This window comes from Thunnus maccoyii, chromosome 14 (assembly GCF_910596095.1).
Source record: "Thunnus maccoyii chromosome 14, fThuMac1.1, whole genome shotgun sequence".
NCBI classification, from domain to species: Eukaryota; Metazoa; Chordata; class Actinopteri; order Scombriformes; family Scombridae; genus Thunnus; species Thunnus maccoyii.
The window spans coordinates 20,657,471-20,679,280 of record NC_056546.1 but is presented as its reverse complement, the minus strand read 5'-3'; the positions used below and the strand labels follow the sequence as shown (position 1 = coordinate 20,679,280).

The 21,810-nt window shown below is 43.1% G+C and overlaps 1 protein-coding gene across 2 annotated transcripts in view; it reads left to right on the top strand.

Moving 5' to 3' along the window:
• Positions 1 to 21,810, top strand: part of unc5b (unc-5 netrin receptor B) — a 50,398-nt gene that overhangs the window by 18,590 nt on the left and 9,998 nt on the right. For both annotated transcript variants that reach the window (XR_006099962.1, XM_042433723.1), the window contains exons 2-8: positions 16,028 to 16,258; positions 16,475 to 16,618; positions 16,997 to 17,100; positions 18,225 to 18,405; positions 18,792 to 18,959; positions 19,495 to 19,659; positions 21,626 to 21,658. Coding sequence is in view for 1 of the 2 variants with exons in the window: in XM_042433723.1 (XP_042289657.1) it covers positions 16,028 to 16,258; positions 16,475 to 16,618; positions 16,997 to 17,100; positions 18,225 to 18,405; positions 18,792 to 18,959; positions 19,495 to 19,659; positions 21,626 to 21,658 (1,026 nt within the window). In the remaining variant the exon portion in view is untranslated. The remainder of the gene's footprint in view (positions 1 to 16,027; positions 16,259 to 16,474; positions 16,619 to 16,996; positions 17,101 to 18,224; positions 18,406 to 18,791; positions 18,960 to 19,494; positions 19,660 to 21,625; positions 21,659 to 21,810) is intronic.

The following is a 21,810-nucleotide window of genomic DNA, read 5'->3' as shown; positions in this document are numbered from 1 at the left end:
AAAACAATGCTGTTGGGAGTCCGTGCAGAGGAGGAGTCGTGACTCCGGGCTGCCTCGGGTTTGTGAGCGGTTCAGTGGGCTAGGGCCATTAGGATCTAGGACAGAGTTAATGCCCTGCTGTCCACTGGAGCCACAGATATGTGCCCCCTCATTCAGCTGGCATCAACCCAAAGCAAGGAGACCAGAAATATGTCGACTTATACTTTCAATCATGTCTTTCCCTTTGATTTGCTAGGTGCATTTGAATACAGCATATAAAAAGATCAAAATGGAAATACCAGAAATAGAAAGACATCAAAATGTAACAAAAAAAATCTCCTTGATTGCTTTATTGATGAAGCAGAGTTCCAGTTTCAGAGAGCAGCTCTTTTTAAAGTAGGACCTCTTCACACCTGCACATTTTCACACCTGGAAGATGCCCAGAACAAACACAATCTGACCTGTTGGCCACTGAGCAGCTCTACTGGACCAGTGGGTCTTGCATAAGAGTAACTTTTGCCACAATACAATGTCACCCAGCATGACGCTGCATGACGCGGCAAGTGCACATTCCTGGTTGTAACATGAATGCTGCATTTCTATTGTTTATCTTGCGACTGTCTGGACAAAACTGACTGAAAAATCATTTGCCGCAATGATAACTTTCCAAAGTTGTAAAATCTTGTCTCAGAGCATTATAAACTGCTACTCAAACTGGATTTCCTGGATTATACTTTATGTGTCACCAGTGCCTGAAGCAGGGATTAAGACATACTGGAGTTACTAACGTTATTAATACTCAATTAATTGTATAAGATTGTTGCATCTTCTGCAGTTTTCAAATAACAGTTCAGTCAGCCATCTAACGTGGAATAAATTGTTATGTAAATGTAGAATATGTACAGCATTAATGGCTCTGACCTTGTTGCACCTAAGGAAACATCAAGCTCAGCACAGCAGGGAGTGGGGAGCAACATTACTAGCTGCCCCCCAAAGGGCAAGGTTTATTCAGAGTCTACAGGTGAATACTGGGGTGGAGGTGGGGCTCTTAAAGTGCTGTATGGGCAGCAGCTGCTGCTGTTGCATCCACTGTCAGAACACACAATATTTCACATTTTATCATGAAAACCTTTTTGAAATGTGTTCACTTGGATGGAAAAATACTTTTTTGAGTTTTGTCTGACTCCTGAGGAGTTCCACATGAGTTGCTGGATCAAGGGAGTTTGCTTGACAATGTGATTTGACCCAGGCCGGAGGAGGACACGCGGTCAGAGTGTGGATCAAAGCACCAGTCCGCTGCAGGGGGTGACAGAGGGAGGAGAGAGTGAGAGGTGAAGAAGAAGCCAGAGAGAGATCGGGAAAGATTCTCTCATCATTATTGTCACCGTGTCACACACTCTGGCCACTCAGTGTCACCATTAGTCTGTGCTGGCCCTGGGCGTCTGGCGGTTGACACTCTGCCTCTCCTTCCATCCATCCATCTCTCCCTGTTTCAGCTTATGCACACATACACAAGCACTTTTCTCTCTCACTCGCAGCCGTCTATTATATTCATCTATGCCAAGGGGATTTTCATCATGCTCTCTTCATCACAGCTCTCCATCACCGCCACCCCATGCCAGTCCAGTCATATTTGTAACGTCTGGAGACAGACTAGAACTCACAAACACAACAACAAACACAATCTCATTCAGGTAACATTAGTTTACTTAGAGCTCAGACATAAAAAAAGACAGGCAAGGGGTCAAATCCAATAGGGGGCAGGCAAAGGGAATCAAAAATAAAGAAAGCAGTCAAAAGGTCAGGAACAGGCAGACAGGAATGACATACTGGAAAGCTAGGCGGAGAGGGAATGCAACTGGACCAGTATATATACACAGAGGGACTAACGAGGGAATTGGATGCAGGTGAGTAGGTGGGCGGAGAAACTCAGGTGAAGGGAATGAGGTAGTAAGAGGCTGGAGGGAGCGACTGAAATGACAAGAGAATTGAAAACAGGATCAATGATAAAGCATGGCAGACGAAGTTGTGGCAGTATTGGTCCTGGCCTGAGGCTCTGAGATGTCCTCTTTTCTGCTCCAGCCCAGTGCCCATCCCGTCCCCGGGTCAAGGACACGGTCCATAGCTACAGTGAAAAACTTTGACATCAGGCAGGAACCAGATCCTCATGAATGATTGATGTGCGAATGCTGACTCATCACACTGGGGAAAGAACCAATATTTTGACCTGAAACATAACAAGATTTACATTTTTAGAGAAGAGAAGAGATGCACAGGCCACCCAGGCAGCAGATAACTTTGCAGGGATGCTACTGGTCCCTTTGTGCAATGCAGAGTTATCAGCTCTCACTGTTTCACAATCTGTTAGCAGCAGAGATTGCCAGATATGGAAAAGTTGGCTTGGCCTAAAGTGATAGTCTGCGAGATGCTTGCGCTTTAGTTATTACTTTTATGTTTTGGTTCTGCACTGCACTGAGATTACCTGGCAGTCAAACAGTGTGGTGTATTTTCCCTCCCTATCTCGAACTGCACATTTCCTTCTGAAGTTTGACTTCCTCTGGGGATTTTTTTTCTTGCTTGCTGTGGGATTGGATAAACAAAATGTATCAGAATAACTTAGAAAATAGCAAAAATGGACCCTTATTTCTGACAATCATGAGATGATAACAAGTCAATCCAGATTTGGTTCACTGAAGCATGCGGATTGGATGGAAAGCTCTGAGCGAACAGGTATTTTTCTCCACTTAGCCCTTCCTGCTTCCTTTGGCCTGATTTGAGCAAGTGTGTCCAAGCTGGGGCGGGGAAGGAAATTTATTTTGAGAGAATGATGAAGTGAGGCATAAAGGGAGTGAAGGAAAAAGATCAAAAGGATAAAACAGACATTAGCTTCCGCACAGGACTACTTAAGCTTACAAGACCCCGACATTTTGTGGGGTGAGGAGATTGAATCTCACCTCGATCTTCTTCCTCTCCATTAGTCTTCCTCTGCTATCTCCCCATCGCCTCTCGTCATATATCCCCTCCAACATGGATTTTCTGCCTATTAGTGCCCTAATCTTTTTTGTCCATTGTCTACCTCTCTGTCTCTTCCCTCCCTCTGTCTATTTCCGTCTCTATCTTTCTCATTTTTATTGTAATGTCTAGTTAAATATGTTTTTCGTAAATTCTGGTTAACAGGCTTAATATCATCACCAATAAATATGTAATTTTGTCAGTCCTTCGGTACGTTTTGCCAATGTTTTTGCTTGTAGCCTATTTTCATAGTAATGCACTTTCATCATTTAAAACATATATTGAACAGTGCATTTCAATATTTTTTGGCCAAATTTCCAAAGCTCACAAACCATGTCTCCTTCCCTCTCACATACACACACAAAGGCTAGCCTACAGCATGTTGCTTGTTGTGTACTGCATATCTAGGGATTTCTCTGATGCAAGGGGACGCAATGAAGCAACAGAGTGACGCCAACCCTGCTGTGTTTGTGTGGGGTGTGATCATGCATCTGCGCATGCACATGTTTGTTTTTTCAAAATCTCACTTTCTTCGTCCATGTGTTGTCATCTCCATCACAATGACTTGGTAACAGTTATTTGTGAAGGGGGATGTCAGCATCAGTGTGTCATATGCTGTACACATTTATGACAGCGAGGTCTGCTCGTGTCTTCGTATATACCGTCTAACCCTCTGTTTCTGTGTGTGTGTGTGTGTGTGTCTGAGTGTGTGAGAAGTCATGCTTGTGGCCCGTCGATCCGCTGTCAATCCGGCTCATCTCCTCATCTGTTCATTAGCATGACAGAGGAGCTCTCCTGCCAAAGCAGTTAGTCACAAGAATCAGCCCCTGTCACAACACATTACAGCAGCAGGCATCTCTAATAGCACTGGCAATCCTGGCAACCATAGCCAATACCCACAGTACACACAAACACACACACACACACACACACAGACCAATCAAGAGTTGCACTTGATCTGCACCCAGGGAGTGTTTCTGTGTCTCCCTCCATCTCTTCCTCCCTCGCTCTTTCCATCCACATATCCTCCCTCCTTCCTTCTATCCCCTCTAGCATGGCTACCCACTTACAGCAAAGCTTACAGCCTTGTCATTAATCTCCCTCTTTCCTCCCCATCTCCCTCCATCTTACATTAGTTTAGGTCACCTGTACTTACCCTTTCATCTCTCCCATTTTCTTGTCTTTTCCCTGAAGTTCTCTCCCTGACTATCTCTATTTCCGACTCCCTTCCTCCCACTCTCTGTCTTCATAATGCTCAAAGAGATTGAGACTTTTCATTTTTAATCCATCCGTCTTCCCCCGCGATGTTTTAGTTTCTTTCTCCAGCTCTTTAAGGCCCCCCCCCCCAACACTCTCCTCTCTCTTCATTATCACCTGCTCAGGGTGTCTGATGTGATTTGTACAGGAAGTTTGATCCGGCCGTCTTCCTGTCTATGGGGAGCCGAGTTGTCATATCAAATAATAAAAAACACATATGTTGTGACGCCTTTTGCCAACTCTTCTCACAATCACAGTTCATGCCTCTTGACTTAACACATTGTCACGTGACAGGACTGCAAGACAACATTTATAAAATGTACTCAAATTTTCAACAAAAGAGCATCTTGAAATTCTGAGAGCTTGAATGGACAAACTGTAAATGAGTCCCACGCTGAATATGTGCTTGGAGACAAATGAAAGAGTAGCAGCGACTCAGACTCTTGTTTGTTGCAACAATTGAGGGTGTTTGGTCGAGGGACATGTAATTTGACTGTCTGTGTGTCTCCAATCTTACCGGAATCCCAGCCTGGGGTGGACTTACTGGTTTTCTCGAGGTTTGTGTATGTGTGAGGTCATGTACTCAACACCACCCTTACTTTGTGTGTGTGTTTGTGAGGGAGACAAAAGTGGGGTGAGAAAGAGCAGGGATTTACCTGTAAGGCAGGAGCTGTCAGTATGTCTTGTCTCAAGGAGTGGCCATCAGGACTGATTGGCATTTGACAGCAGTCCCCCCCTCCCCCTACCAATACACATATAAACATGTCTGCAGTTGTGGTAGTAGTATCAGTCCCTCCAGAAAATCACAATCTTGCGATCGCTATAATTAATGCAAATTCAACCAATCTCCACAATAATTGTGGGGCTTGCAATTTTGCAAAATTCCCACTTTTTCTCTGCATTACAAGTGCTACTAGGAAGACTTTGACATCAATATATCATCGTAAATTTAATGTCCATACCTTGTGATGAGAAAGAAAGACGATTGTGATGATTCCATTGATATCCTCTATTTTGTATTGATATTGAGTGGGTCAGATTCACAGGAGTTCTGCTGAAGGCATTATGGCACAAAGTAAACCTGTCCAAACAAAACTTGCTTTATCAACAAAATTAACTCATTTACAGTTGGCAAGGCTCAACCTCAACCTCTCCTCTCATCATCGAAACAAACCCCATGCCGGTTGATCGGAAAAAACTGCAAAACAAAAAGTGACAAGGTTTATGGGAAATGTGGTCTTATCATGATAATTAGGCCACCAATCGTCACACTTTTAATCAAAACAACCAACATGACACATCATCGCAATTTTATCACAAAAAAAAATCACATAAAACTTGCATTGCAATTTTTAAGGTAAAACCACTGCAAAATCAAGCATTTTTGATTGCAACAGTTACAAAAAAATCTCTCCTGGAGGGACTGTAGTATTAGTGGACATAGTAGTCATCAAGAACTGAATAATATGGGTTGTGATTTAATAAATATGGCGTTAATATGCATACTGCAGGACCCTGTCTATTTTTTTAGGAATCCCAATGCACCATACAATTTAACGTCTCTTAATAAGAGATCTGCATGTGCATGATGCCACATCTGCTATTTGTTCTCTGAGTGGTCTCTTAGTGTGCGTACATGTGTGAGTAGTAATCAGTTGGAGGAGCAATGAGAGAGGACAGAAGAGTGACCTGGTGAAGGGAAGGAGAGGTGGAGTGTTGCAGAAGTTGGGAGAGAGGTGGATCAGAGGACAGGAGGAGGGGGGTAAACTCGGCTGTAGCCCCGCCGAGGCAGAGCAGAGTCGATACAAGTACAGTGGGATGGTGGGTGAGGCATGGGGGGGCTAGAGTGGGTAATTACAGGGGCCCAGAGAGGAGAGGCCTGTAATCAGCCTGCCCTCAGGAAGGAATGCAGCTCATCTTCTCATGTAATTACTGCCATTTAAACGGCCCCAGCCTACAAACACTCATCCCACTGTACTGCTCACCTATTCACTATATGTACAAGCACACACATACACACACACACACTCCCAGTCACTGTGAAACAATCAGTGACAGGGAGGGACAGATTTTCAACAAAACTTGCAAAGTGAGGTGGCAAAAGAAAGAGTGATGGAGAGACAGACAGATTACAGACAATGTGTGTGTGTGTGTGTGTGTGTGTGTGCAGTGTGTATCTCGTAGTTAATGGCTGTGTAGACTGCAGACCTCTAGAGGAGCCGGCTCCATGTGAATACCCACCATGGCAACCAGCCACTCTGGGTAGATTTGCGCAACTCTCATCAAGCAGCTGCGCAGTGGTGGAGCAGACAAGCAGTGGCGCCTTACACTCAACACATACAGTTATGTCTACACATGCACACACACTCACACACACAGGAAGGGGAAGAGCCTCATTCTACCATATGAGTTTGACCTCCAAGTAATAGTTGTGACATTGGTCTGTAATTTCGAGAGGATAATAGGACAACAACATTGTCTCACCCACTCTGTCTCCTCTCTGTTCCTCCCTTTCTCTCTCTCTCTCTCTCTCTCTCTATCCCCACCTTCTCTCTCACCCTCACCCTCTCCACCTCTGATAGTGATTGATAGTGCTACTTGTGTACGCCTGTGTTCCCATACAGTAGGTGGTCGCTGGGTCACACACAAACAGCACAGGGCCACTTTTTGATGGGCTATGATTAATGAGCTCTGTGGGGGGGTGGCGCCCCCTAGCTGTGACAGAGCACACGTTTGGCCACGATGTAGCCACCCCCCCTCTGTCTATTCAAATGCACCAGTAGCAGCAGTGGGCTTGCTGCTGCAACACAAGCACAAATCCTCTTAGCGCTCCCACTCACCCAGTCACACTCACCCACACATTCAAAAACACAGTCACAGAATCTCACTCAGAGTAGGCTGTCCCTTGCATACACACTGGGTAAATATAATCCATAGTCTGTTACAAACACACCCGCCAAACCTCTCACACACAGTTTGAATATAGTGTTGGTTCACGTAAAACAGCCACAAAATTCTGCAATATTCTCCCAGTTATCAGTAAAAAACACTGCTGACTGTCACTCTGTCATTGAGTCTTATTTACTGTCTGGAGCCATGAAGTTAGATGGCATGTTTACGTGTGCGTGCGTGCGTACGTGCGTACGTGCGTGTGTGCGTGCATGTGTTTCCCCCCTGGTATACCCTCCAACAGGGCTGATTAAGTGTCATTATAACACCAATGGTTATGGGAAAAACGAGACAGACAGTGTGTCATTTAAAAAAGGGCAGGTCACACTTCATTTACAATTAGAGGGTTGTAGGGAAACACACCTTGCAGCTAAGAGTGTGGGATAACACTCTATTTACAAGCAGATCTGTAAATAGGGTCTTGCAAGCCTCTGCATTTATTTGCAGTGTGTGTGTGTGTATGTGTGTTACTATGTCCTCAGGCTTGCTTTCTCTCCTCCTGCCACCCGGACATGCTGGATGGACAAGCGAAGCATTTCTGTCACTCTGCATCTCCATCACCTGCTCGGCCTTCCCTCTCTGCCAATCTGCTTTCCAGCCTCCTGTCACCTCCCTCTTTCTTCTTTCACACACACACACACACACACACAGACACACACACCTTTTCAGTCCCTCTCTCTGCCTTTCTCTGACTCACATAGATTCCATCTATGTTACTCAGTTACACACTCTTGCACACACACCTCACACAACCAATTACATGCTTGCGCTTGTATCTCGATGAAACAGGGGAGGCTTCGCACTCCACAGAAATAGCCACTCTGCAGGCGTCCTCATTAACATGTTGGAACCAATCAAAGGTGTGACATTTCCACAGCTATGATGAACTTCCAACAAGTTGCAGCGCACAAGTTCTTGAAACAAGCATGCTAGCATGTGTATGTATCTGACAGTGGGCTCACAAGTGAGTGCATCTTTATGTGATTCATAGTAGGCAATATTTGTCTTAATTGTCTTTGGGGTTAAACTGTTTCAGAACTGTTAATGAACTATGAGAAGACTAGGAAAACTTAATTTACAACATTTGTTTGTGTCCTGTTGCATCCAGAGTAAGAAGGGAATACAACAATTTCATCTGTGTGTATAGTACAGCAACAGTTCAAGGATAAGTTAGCTTAGCTTAGCACTCACTCTAGAAAAGGAAAGCGGGCTAGCATAGCTCAGTCATTAGTGAGTTACATCTGTGCCATGTTGAATATTTAACTTAAAATATACAGAAATAAAAATATAACATTGAGTTATGCAGTTGAAGCAGTGTATTAACAAACTGTCTATTAATTTGTCCAGCACCTCTGTGCATCTAGCAGATTTTACCAAGTGCGCTCACTTGCTAATCACCTTGATTTAATTAGCAAAGTAACTTAGCTGTTACATTACATCTGTGATGTAGCAGAGTTTCTTGAAGAAAAGGCTTCACATAGCTAACTCCTTATGAAATTGCTACACATTAAATGCACAAGATACAATGTGTAAGTTGCATTGAAGTGTCTTGCTTTGGCAAAGCTAGGCCAGTTTCTTTCCCTTATCGCCAGTCTCTTAAACTAGGCTAACACATCATGGAGCTGTTGCTGAAGTGGAGGCACGAAGATTAAACTGATATTGTTTTGTTTTTGTTTCTGTTTTTTGCCTGACTCTCGGCAAAATAGCAAGTAAGTGTTTTTCTCCAAGTGCCAGACTGTTGCTTTGGTCTCATCAATCTGTAGTTTAAAGGTCTTTTAATAAAAAAAAAAAATATTGTCAGTTTTGCTAGTTAGAGTGGAAGAAAACTTTCAGAGCTGTAGGCAGAAAAAAAAGGTAAGTAAGAATCATGAAGGACCTGAGGAGGAATGTTTGTGCCTGCCTGTGTTAGAGATGAGGTCTGTTAGTTAGAGAGTCACCATGGTGAGTACAAAGAGACAGGCTGCAGAGCCATGTGGAGCCACCGCAGGTGCACATCTTGGTGGTAGTATCAAAATATCCAAACAAGAACTTTCAAGGCCAATGTGTTGAAGGCATTAAGAGACAGTACACAGTGTTGGATCTGTGTCGCTCATAGCAGGACGTCAGATTCTGCTTCCTGCCTCCTGTTGCCTCACAGCAACCATAATGAAATGAAATTATGGCGTGTTTGTTAGTCCCTGGTGAATTAACAACATTTCCTATTAAAAGATGACCAAATTTCCCCCCCTGTCTGTGCTCAAAGGGGCTGTTTATACTCTAAGTGTTTGCACAAGTGTGTGTGTGTACTCAGTCAGATGGGTGAACTGCATGACTCCTCACACTCCGTCTGCCTTTGTTGATGTGAGAAGTGATGCTGCGTCGCTCCAACCTGCACTCATGTCGTCTCATGCCCTGCCTGATGCCATTACACACACAGACTGTCCCAATCACACATTCAGTGATTTTCCATCAAACCCATCGTCTAAATCTTGACACTTGCTTTTTCCAGTCCTCACGTCTCCTCACTTCATCTTTTCTCTCCTGGCTGGTTTCTTCTCTCTCCTCCTGTAGAGAGTTGTTTTCAGGCTGATGACGATGAGGTCAGTCTGAATATCAATCACTCAATGTAATTGTCCTTTAAGGAAGGCAAGGAGAGACTGTCTCCCTCCATCCATCTCTGTCTCTTTCGACCTGCCTCTGTGTGTGCGTGCACGCGGCGTGCGTGACTACCTAGGGGCTTCCTTGCAAGAATGATGATAATGAGGTAGATTGGATGAGGATGATGGATATGGTCAGCCCGTCAATGTTGCATAATGGCTGCTGATCACTCTATTTATTGGCCTTGTTTCCTCTATCTCTGGCAGCGTTGTCTTATTTGACTGTCTGTCCTCACAGCTGTTTGTCCTTAGTGGTCTCAGTGAGCTGTTTGTGCTTCATAGCTGTGGGCTATAGTTTTTTTTCTCTCTTTGTGTGTTTGCGTTTAAGGCTGTAGGATGTCATTTGAAGTCGACTGGAGCTCCAGAAAGTGCTTTGAATCCAGCAGGCAGGAGGGAAGGAAGACTGGAGTCAGCGAAGGGCAAGAAGTAAAGCACTCCTGTGTCAGACACCAAACTGGAAAGCAGAAGGGAGGAGCAGGGATGATATGCTGTTGTTTGTTTGTTTTTGCTCTCACAGGACACCTAAAATATGACTGTGGGGAAAAAAGAGATTCCTGATCTTGCCAAACACAACCTGACCCTGTGCCTTTTATAGTGTCTCTCTGTTGTTTGACTGCTTCAAAGTGTTCTCCCTTTTGCTTTATTCTCTCTCTTTCTTACCCACCCCTCTTCTGAGTGCAGTGTTGGGATAGTGAGGGCTCTAGAGGGGACAGTAATGACTAACTCTGTAAAGGTAATGATAAAGTACAGACACTTTAGACTCCACTCTGGCTAGAGGCGTTGGGGCTAAGAAAATTACAGTCGTCCTTGTGTTCGTGTGTGTGTGTGTGAGATTGAGAGGATGAGAAAAGAGAGGGTGGAGAAAGACAGAGGACAGAGAGAACAGAGACAATTCCAGAGTCAGGCTGAGACAAAGACAGACATTACTGTGATTAATTTTCCTCACAAGCTATTGTAGAAGTCTAGCATTGTGTGTGCGTGTGTGTGCATTCTATGAGTACTCCATCGTCTCTCTCCTATCCACTTGTCTATTAGTGTCTTTTGACCTGTCTTTGGCCAGCCCTCCTGTCTTCCCATCTTGTCACCTCTCTCCTGATTCCCTCCATCTCTCTCCCACACAGTTCTGTCTTCTAGTGTGGCCTCGCTCCACCACTGTCACTCCGACTCTCAGTTACATTGTACTGAGGCTCTGTACTCCGCCACACACTCGCCGGAGGAGGGGACTCCTTCAGTTACACTATTTGAGTTTAGCATACATGAATAAAAGTGGGTGAGAATGTACTATATAAGCATAGGTTGTCATCTTGTGTCTGGGTCTACGTGTGTGTATGTTTGTGTTATTGTGCACTCTAGAAGAGAATACCCAGAAGCCTGTGTTTGCTTTCTAGCTGTCTGCTGTCTGTCATTACAGTAATAAAAGACTTGCTGTGCTGCACGGCGAGGAGTTCTTGTCTTTAAGGCTCTTCCATTCCGCACAAATTGCCGGCTGCTGAGCTCTGATGGATGTTTGTATGCTGGCCCAAAAACACAGGTTCCACTTTAAGCCCCCAGCTCCATTATCCCAGAGAGAGACAGGGAGGGAGAAAGAAGCTGTCTGTCTGTCTGTCTCCTACCACTATCATCCAAAAGTGTTTTAATTAAACTGTGCCTCTTTGCAGGCCCCAGAACACAAACACACACATACTGCTCAGAGAGAAGTTTATCCAAATACGCAAGGGCTCTCCTCCCATTCTGTCTCCATCTCAACCACCGTCTCTCTCTGTTTGTCTGTCTCTGCTGCCATTCCTCTTCTCCCTTCCCTTCCTCTTTCTCTTCTCTCCTTGCCCCCTCTCATCGCGCCTGAAGAGTGACAGGCTGTGTTTTTCAGCCGTTGTTTGAACACCGAGCGATCAATGCTGGACAAAGAGAAAGAGCGGGGGTGAGGGGTGGGGAGGGGCAACACAATTGGTTATTGACAGAGAATTCAAAGTCTGAAAGACTTGAGGCGACAGCTTAGTAAGAGGAGAGGAAGGGGATGGAGGGAGAGAAAACAGACAGAGAGGAGAGGATTGTGAAAGAGGCACGACGACAAACGTGATTCATGCTCATGGTTAAGCATCACTTTGAGTAATGTGTTAACATTAATTATTTGTTTGTGTTTGTGTTTGTGCACACCTGCATGTGTACTTAGTTGCAGTATTGTATGTGCTTAATTGAGTTTATACGCGTCACTTAAAATGGGGACTGCTGCTAGGGTGAAATCTGTGGGAGCAAGTTGTGTGTGCCTTGTAAGGGCACAAATTCGTGGATCTAAGTGCATGTTTTTGTGGTTTCTTATTGCTCTTCTGTACTGCTCTGTCTTTGTGAGAGCCACTCTGAGTTTTACATGTCAAGTCTCTCAGGGGGAGAATTTAGCATAGTACAGTCAATTCTGGTTCATCCTTGTGTTTATAAGGTGTCGGTTTAGTATTAAAGGTTGGTTGTATGGCTAAAATAAAATTAATTTTTCAGCTAGGATGTGGCCATGCTGATCCATCAGACAAATGTGTGATGCACAGTGAATTACAGGGAATCATATTTCACAAATTTCCACAATTTATAGAGGCATAATTTTGTGAAATAAAGTGTATTTAGATTTGAAATTCCCCTGAAAGTCCCTAAGTGATATATCAAATGCATTCAGTACATATGCAATCTCAACCCGTGAATGCAAAACATTCAATGTGTGACCAAAACACCTGTTGAGATGAAAAAGCTCTGATGAGAATAAAAAGGGACCAAAGTCATATTGATCATGCTTAGAAAAACTTAAATTCCATGTAAAGGAAAATCAGAGATTTCTTTTTAAACAGATTACACGTTAGAAAATAATTGCTGAACACATGTGAAAAGACTGTGAACTATGTAGTACTGAATTGACCTTTAAACTGTTTTTCACTATTTCTGTGGTCAGGATTTTTTGGTCTGTAGTCTGTTGTTTGCTAAAGGCAGCATGCAATTCTTTCTTGCTAGCTTGGCATTAGCATCCTGATGTATGCTGCAATCACAACAGTAGATGTAAACTCTTTTGACAGATAGAAAGGTCTACACTTCACTATGAGATATTCTAGTTTAGCAGAGCAGTGCCTCTCGATAATGGCACTGTCTGTGCACCAAGCCATTGAAAAAACGACAATTTAACATAACGATGATTGGTGATGGATTGCTTGTTAACTGGTCTTTTAAGTTACATTTTTACTGAAAGTCTACATTTACAAAATAGGTGCCAAATTAAACAGTGCCTCCTAGCTTTACTTTATTTTTAAAATATCATCCATGTTGCTTATCTTACACCCACAAACAAGGTCTATTTTAGTTCAGAGGCTCAGAGGCGCCATCAGTGACACGCCCCCAGCATTTCAGGGCTCAGAATACTGCTTGTTTTTCCATGATTTTGAAACCTAATTGTATATACTTGGTGATTTTTTAATCATTCAAATTTGGCTGGATGGTTAATAATACATTTTCTGTGTTGTGAAAAACTCAGAACACACATTTATTATTGCTCTACATGGACCTGAAAAAGTAAGCAAGAACAGATTGAGCCAGTTTAGAGCATCAGAAGGAGTCAGAACATGAAATTGTAAAGCGAAATTAGTCATTTGTGTGCAGAGTTTGATTTTTAGCCACGTCTAAATGTAATAAATGCTGTATTACTTACTTATTGTAGCATATTTCTTCAAAATACTTTTCTGAAAATGTCAAAAACATTTCAGTGTAAGACAGCATTTTACATTCATTTCCTCACGCATGTAATCAGTTTAACTATTTAACCAGAATAAACCTTTCTACTTAAACTGTACAGCGCAAGGTTTTAGGTGACGTAAAGGATAGCGTGAGGCATGTGGTTATGAAGGCTCAGGTTGAGGTCATGGGATAGTGAATAAATGTAGTCAGTGAAAGGTCCTTGTAGGAGAAGTCTCTGGAGAAGATCAAGGATGTGTTCGTGAGAAAGTTGAGCCAGACAGACACAGACTGAAGATGGTGTTGTTGGGCCTGGAGCAGCTGTTGCCCTTTTGGGACTGTCCTGTCCTGCTGCAGCCTCTTCTGTCCCGACAAGCCACTTCACCCATCACACGATACATTAGTGGAGTGAAGAAATGGTACCATCCCCATACCTGAAGATGGTACAGCCTCTGGAATCCCATGAATCCCCGCTAGCCTTGGTTTGAGCCCTGCCACAACTTTCTCTCCCACTTCCCATCACGCTCTGTGTTCCTTTTTGCTTTTCCTTAATGTCTCAGAGCAGACTCTGTCAAGGGGAACATTGGGATGGGGGGAGGGGAAGTGCTCACTTTCCTAAAATAGGAGATGGTATCTTTCTAAGTAGTTTCTCTTGTTCCGTGGTTGTGGAATAACGGATCATGTTGAGCTCGATACATTTTGAAAACTGAATGCTGCAAATTCTCCTGCTTTAAGTCTCATTGTTGAATCTGCCCTCACACCTCTTTCTTTACCCAGTGAATGCAGAGAATGAGATAGAAGAACTGTGAGGGTGCTATGACTAACTATGAGACTGCTGTGTCAGAAAAACACAATTGCCCATAAGCTGTATGTGTGTTGAGTGTGTGTCTGTATGTCAAGAAAAGAAAGTGCACTGGGCCGCCCATACCTTATTTGTATCTCCTGACTGGAGCCGACCCTGTCAATCCCCTGCACTCTGCTCCAGTCTTCCATTTAATGCTTATTGAATTCAGATCATTTTCATGAGCAGAACAAAGTTTTCTATTGGAAGGTCAGACCCATTAACAATTCATAAGAACCTGGATTACCCGAAAGGGAAAGTCAGAAAGTGATGGTAAGAGTTGATAGTAGATGATATTAAAGCATCGCATAAAAAGAGAGAAAAGTGTCTAGCATCTACTGACTTAGATTGTCTTTGGGAACATACTTTAAAAAAGGTGCAAAATGTGTAAGGTTGACTGTTGTCAGGTTATTCTTCATGGAAGAAGCTGCTACAGCCCTGTTGTTTGTAAGTGTTATGTCACAAGGTCATCCCCAGTTCAGCGTCTTGCTGAAGTACAGGAAGATACAAGATATACAAGCATGAGCTGTGGCGAGGATTGGGTTTGCATCATGGTCTGCCACCCTGAAGCCCTGTAAACACACAAGTCTGACTGATGTGAAGTTTGGTGCCCAATGCCAGTAGTAACAGCTGGAGAAAATGATAAATGTTAAGTGATGTGATGTATTTGACAGTGTATGCTGTGTTGTAATGATTAAGTGATGTACTTTATCATTATAATACTCTTGAAAATGTCAAGTCAATTCAAGATAATTATATTTATATAACCCAAAACAGGGCTTCACAATCTGTACAGCAGATGACAATCTATCTATATTAGACCCTTAACACCCCAGTGTACAGTGAATGTCTTTTTTTTTTTTTTAAATGCAGTTCTTAGTAGCAAAGTAATCCCTATATATACCTTAATCCGTGGAACTACTACTGTACCAATAGTAGCCAATAGTAGCACTGATATACTGCCTGGAATCTTCCCGTCATTATTAAAGTAACAAGTCAGAGTGAAGAGGTCAGAAATACCGTGTCCTTCCTGCCAGGAGAAGCTCTTGGCAGCATTGCCAGGAGGGAAGTGTCACATCGAAAATGTCAGGGGATAATGTGCGATCAACAGGACCTGTCCATAGAAGGTCATCAGTTCTCTTCCCCTACTGAGAGGCATGGACACTTCCAGAGAGACCGGAGCAGGAGGCCTGTATTGACCAGATTACTGGCAGTACAAGGGGGCGAAAATGTCACAGTGACCCTCCATTTACAGTGCAAACTGTCAGCACCTTAAATGTCTTCTTGAAATACACTAACAGGGTCGCCTCAATGTATACAGTGACACAGTGCTGACAGATTTGTTCACACATGCCCTGCAGGTGGATGGAGATACACAAGACAAACTGTCACACACATACACCTTCCCTCCAGGTATATGATAGCTTATTGATCCCCGAGGGGCAAATTTGTCATTTTGATTATTTCTTACCTCCTCAACGGTGAGGTCAGAGTGCATTATCGGCCACAGAGCAGCCATCCAAATACACAATTACACTGCTGCACTGCTCAAGTCCGCCTCCAGCAGGGCTTTCACAGACGTGGAAGCTCTTTCCATTGCAGAACAGTCACCCTAATCACTTCCACGTGTATCTGTTGCGTGTGTTTTCAGAGAGCAGCGACTACAGCGAGGCCGAGGTTCTCCCTGACTCCTTTCCGTCGGCACCAGCAGAACCTCTCCCAGAATTCCTGCTCGAACCAGAGGACGCTTTCATCGTAAAGAACCGGCCGGTCCAGCTACGCTGCCGGGCGTCACCAGCCACCCAGATCTACTTCAAATGCAACGGAGAATGGGTCAATCAAAATGACCACATCACCAGAGAGAGTCTCGACCAGATCACAGGTGATACTTGCATGTACTGTAAACACAGCTACACACACATAGTAATGTCACCTTGTGTTTTACAGACATCATTTTCAACTATATAATCCATTAGCTCCTATAGGGTTTTATGAGCACGTTAACGGCATTTGGCCTGCAGCCAATGCATTATTTATATGCACTGTGAAAAATATGCCCCACTAATCTCTCGCTCTGTCTTGCGCTCTCTCTGCTCAGGTCTGGTTTTGAGGGAGGTGGATATCTCAGTGTCAAGAACTCAGGTGGAGGAGCTGTTCGGGTTGGAGGACTACTGGTGCCAGTGTGTGGCCTGGAGCTCGGCTGGCACCACCAAGAGCAACCGTGCCTATGTCCGCATTGCATGTCAGTACCAAGGCTGTGTGTGTATGTGTGCGTGTGTATGTTTAAGAGAAAAAGGAAGGAAGAGAGACAGCAGAAGGGCAAATGTTTCTTACTTTTGGCTTGTCATCTGTGTCAGCTTAAGTATATATGCAAATAAATCTGCTGTAGCACTCCATCTTAGTCCCCCGTGGTAATGTGTGGCGTAGTGTGATTGACACTGTGCATGTTTATGAGGGTATGAATTGGAAAAAAACGACAGGGTGACAGAGGCTTTTTACGGCTTTGCCTGGAGAGTGTGTGTGTGTGTGTGTGTGTGTCACAGCGATAAACAGGGTGTCACTGTGCTGTCAAGATGCAGCCTTCACTAAGTGCTGACCACATATGTGTTGTCCCCTTTAGACCTGAGGAAGAACTTTGAGCAGGAGCCGCTGGGAAGGGAGGTGCGACTCGAGCAGGAGGTGCTGCTGCAGTGTCGCCCCCCAGAGGGCATGCCCGCTGCTGAGGTACAGTAAAAATCTCTCTCCTCATCCCCATGCTCATCTGTTTCTGTCGGTCTTCCGCCCCTTTCGGGATTAAACTTATATTTTTCATACTGATTGATAATTGTTCTAGTTCAACCCCTAGATCTAACTTATAAACCATCAATCATGCACCAAAATTATGAGCTTCAGTCTGCAACACAAAACACAAGGGAGCAAAGTAAAGGGCAAGCCGCTGAAGTTTGAGAGATTTAAGTCTATCAAGCTACAAGGCAGCATCAAGAAAAAGCTCCCTGTACTTAAATCCACTTTGTGTCATATTTTAATGCTAAGCTGCTCTAGCAGCACTTCATCAGTTTTATTGCTTTCATAAAACAGCAGTAAAACAATATATAGAAAAAGAAAACTAAGTATTCATATATTTTTATAATACAAGTAAATATTTATCATCTTCCAAGCTGTATTTTTATTTTTAATGGCTAAGTGACATTGTTATTATGTGACATAAAAGCGTGATTGCAGGAGAGCATTGATATATTTGATAATTAATGGTAATTATATTGTTTATGGTTTATTATGTTCCTTAGTAAGGAAGATGTTTCAAAAAAAAAGTGGGGGAAATAGAGTTTGAACAAAAGAAGCCACTAATTAGTATTTTTTCTTGAGCAAACTAAAAATAATCAAATATTGACCATGTTTGATCAATACCACATGTGGCATTGAAGTGTGCTGTGATGGCTTAATACCCTGCAGGTTTGTAGTGTTTACTAAATGGGTCTGTGAGTGGTGTTCTCACACATGTTTATGCATACACACCAGCTGATTTGTATAATAATTTATGTGAAGAGTGAAGAGAGAATCTGCCAAAAGAATTAAAGGAAGTTCATCATTCAAAATTGCTGTGACACAGAGGGTTGAGAGCGCGAGTTGTATATATCCCACTAAATTATTAGCTACTATGGTTACTGCTGTTTAAAATAGTACCTAATTTATTTCATTTTTAAATTGTAATTAATTTAACTTATGGGATCACGCCAGAGATTTCTGTCTTTACAAGAAAGTATTTTAATTTATTTGTGTGTGTGTGTGTGTGTGTGTGTGTGTGTGTGTGTGTGTGTGTGTGTGTGTGTGTGTGTGTCTCATTCCAGGTGGACTGGCTGAAGAATGAGGACATCATAGATCCATCACAAGACTCTAACTTTCTGATCACCATTGACCATGATCTGATAATCAAACAGGCCAGGCTCTTGGACACTGCTAACTACACCTGTGTGGCTCGTAATGTGGTGGCCAAAAGACGCAGCAGCACCGCTACTCTCATTGTTTATGGTAATATACACACTTCCTTTTCTTCTGCTCTCACAGCTCACATATGAGGAGGAATCTAGTATTATTGTTGTTCACCATAGATGAAATTAAACATTATGAGAGAGGCTGAAAGAAATTTATTAAATGTTAGGGGGATTGGTTTATAAGTCAACCCTTTATATTATTCATGAATTCCTGGTTAGTTTTGTTTAGCATTGCACTATGTTGAGTGATAATAGTGACAAAACACAAATGGGAAAATTGAATATTTTAGCAGCTCTATACCTAAATTAAATTAAACTACACATAGTGGAATTTTGTACTTTTATGTAAGACAATGGTAAAACTTTTAATGAAATCTGATTCTGATCACTCACTGTCTGTTTGTCTGTCTGTCTGTCTTTCAGTGAGCGGAGGATGGTCCTCTTGGACTGAATGGTCGGAGTGTAATGCTCGGTGTGGGCGGGGCTGGCAGCGACGAACACGTAGCTGCACCAATCCTGCCCCTCTTAATGGAGGAGCCTTCTGTGAAGGCCCACCCTTCCAGAGAGTGACCTGCACCACACTGTGCCCAGGTGAAGATGACATACTCATCTGTATTATTTATATCTTCTTCAGGTGAAGTAGACACATACTGGTATATCAGGAAATTTCCGAAATGGTCCATTTTATGGGAAGTACCGGAATTAAATTTAAAACTTTTAAAACATCTACATCAGATGTTGGGTTTCTCTACAGGAGGTTCAACTTTAGAGGAAACCAGAATGTTTTAAGGTCCTCTCAAAATTTTTTCAACCAACCAGGAAAGGATAGCTTTCAGTCAAGTAACTGCTCTGGCGTCATCATGGAAAGTCATTCACATCAGGAACACAGTGTTGTCTGATTCGGGCACTTACTGCTTTGGCCTGTGTGTCAGACCATCCTGACTCAAAAATGGTTTAAAACAAACCAAAGAATGGGTTTGCAAATTGCAAAATGATGCACCTCAAACCATTACATATGCTTCATGTCGCATTCAAACGTCATGCTCAATTCCCCTCGACCTGGAGTGATGGAAGGTATTTAGCTGTTAGTTTTTAAATGTCTCACATCTCTGCTGTCTCATTCCAGTGGATGGAGGCTGGACAGAGTGGGCAAAGTGGTCCGCCTGTGGGACAGAGTGCACCCACTGGCGCAGCCGCGAGTGCCAGGCCCCCCCACCCAGGAACGGAGGAAAGCACTGCAGCGGCAGCATGATGGAGAGTAAAAACTGTACTGAGGGGCTGTGTGCACGCAGTAAGTCACCTAGTCAATGCATTCGAATTTGGGTGACGGTTACATGTCCAAATTGAGTAAATATTCAGTTCATATATATGTTTTATTGATGTAATGTATCCAAAAGTATTAGTTCACTTACAAATTCAGTAGTTCGGTTGTTTAATATCTGAAAGAATATAATGTGTCTATCAGGGTCAATTCCCTAACAGCACATTTGCTGCTTCAGGTGGTTGTTGAATTCATAATAGAAAATCTTGCAGGCAGTGATTTTGTTGCTCATAGTTCACTTTTATTAGGTGCATTGCATTTCAAAGCTATTTTGTACAGGGCAATATTCCCAAGGTGTTTAGCTATAGCAGCGGCATTGGGAAGAGCGTGAATGATGTAAAGAGAGATGAAAGGAAAAACAGCTAAATCTCAGGCAGATGTTTCATGAAGGAAAATTTAGGTTCACAAAGAGAGAAGGCAAGTGATCCACATCTAAAAAGCACAGATGGAGAGAGAGAGAGACAGAGAAAGAGAGACGGAATGCGTGGAGTGGGAAGCGAGCATGACACAGCCAAGTCGAAAAATTGAGCATATGAGAGTGAGTCAGACTCACACTGACACCCAATGTGCAGCCCGTGATGAGCTGGGAAGAATCCAGCTGACAGCGCATTAGAGTCTTAGAGACGCACATCCACAGAGGCGGTGAGATACATTCAAGTGCACACTTAAAATGACATACACACACACAAGACACAAACCAACACGCCTGAGCATGCAGACGAACCTCCTAAACCTCCTGCACGTGCAACGGGGGGGGGGGATCATATGCACACTCGGAGCAACACTGTGCTTCAACTCTATCTGACGTACACACGAGTCTTGACATAAACAGGCTTCCATGGAGCGGCCAGATTAGACAAATACACTTTCTGATTTGGCTGCACAGAGCAGAGCATTCTCAGGAGGTCGTCGGGAAAACATGCACTCAAGTGACACGAGGGGGAAGATGGGAAGCACTGCACTGTAAAAAAAATCAGTAAATGTGTCACTTGGCAAACTACAGGTTACTGACTGCCTTATTTTTTTTCTCAGCACGTTAATATGAATATTTTGTTGTGAAGAATTGTCCCAGTGACATTGAATCATTGCATTCTTTGCTTCAGACAATCAAACAGAAGCTCACTCTAATGTCTCATAAGCTAAATACACCAGGTCATAAATGTAAAATGCTTTGAGACACCACAAGCCATCATCTTCACTGCATATTGGTAGTTTTTAATTGATGTTGGATGAATGGGAGAGTCGGGGGAACCTATTTGTTTTGATGATGCGTGGGAGAGAAGGTTATTTGGTTTGAGATCTAGTAAGCGACACAATCCGACATTCGTCAGAATTACTCGCTCAGTGATGATTCATATTGGTGATGATTCATATCGGTGTTATCTTGGAAAAGACTGTTCCCGTCAGGATGGAGGTGTTTTGTTTTTTTTTTTCATCATAGGATGGAAGTGATAACATACCCTGTGGGGGGTATACAGCGATGTTAGTGGCACTGACAACATGGTTTCAATTTACATTGTCTCCTCCGTGTACCGCACAACACCACCATCCTTGCTCATTTTCAAAACCATCGTTATTTCTGCCACTCTCATCTAAATGATAATAATCTCTTTCAGCCATTTTCTAATCAGCTTTTATTGTCATTTTTCTATGTACATTATATAAACAATTATGCTGAGCTTACACATTCATGCTCCAGTGCTGGCCATTCTCACACACTTGTAGAAAAGGTTATTTTCTTTAGATATTTTCTTGCTTGCAGTATGCCTTTTATGTTTACATTTCTATTTTCATATTGATGAGCTATTGTTTACTTTCCTGTTTCTTCTTTGTATTATGTTATTGTATCTTTCATTTGCATAACGACTAAGTCCATCCATTTTTATGTTGTGTTTTTTTTTTCTTTCTTCTCTTGTTTTTTCTCCTGTTCAAACAGATAAAAAGATTTCTATTGAACATGCAAGCCATCGTAAGTTCACCTTCCCATGACTTCACCCTCCTACTGCTCACTGTTTCCCTCTCTCATACTGTCTGTGTTTGTACAGTACGTGTGCGTGTGTGCCTGCCTGTGCGTGCATACAGGTTAGGAGTCCTAACATCTGTGTTAGCATGTGGAGCTGA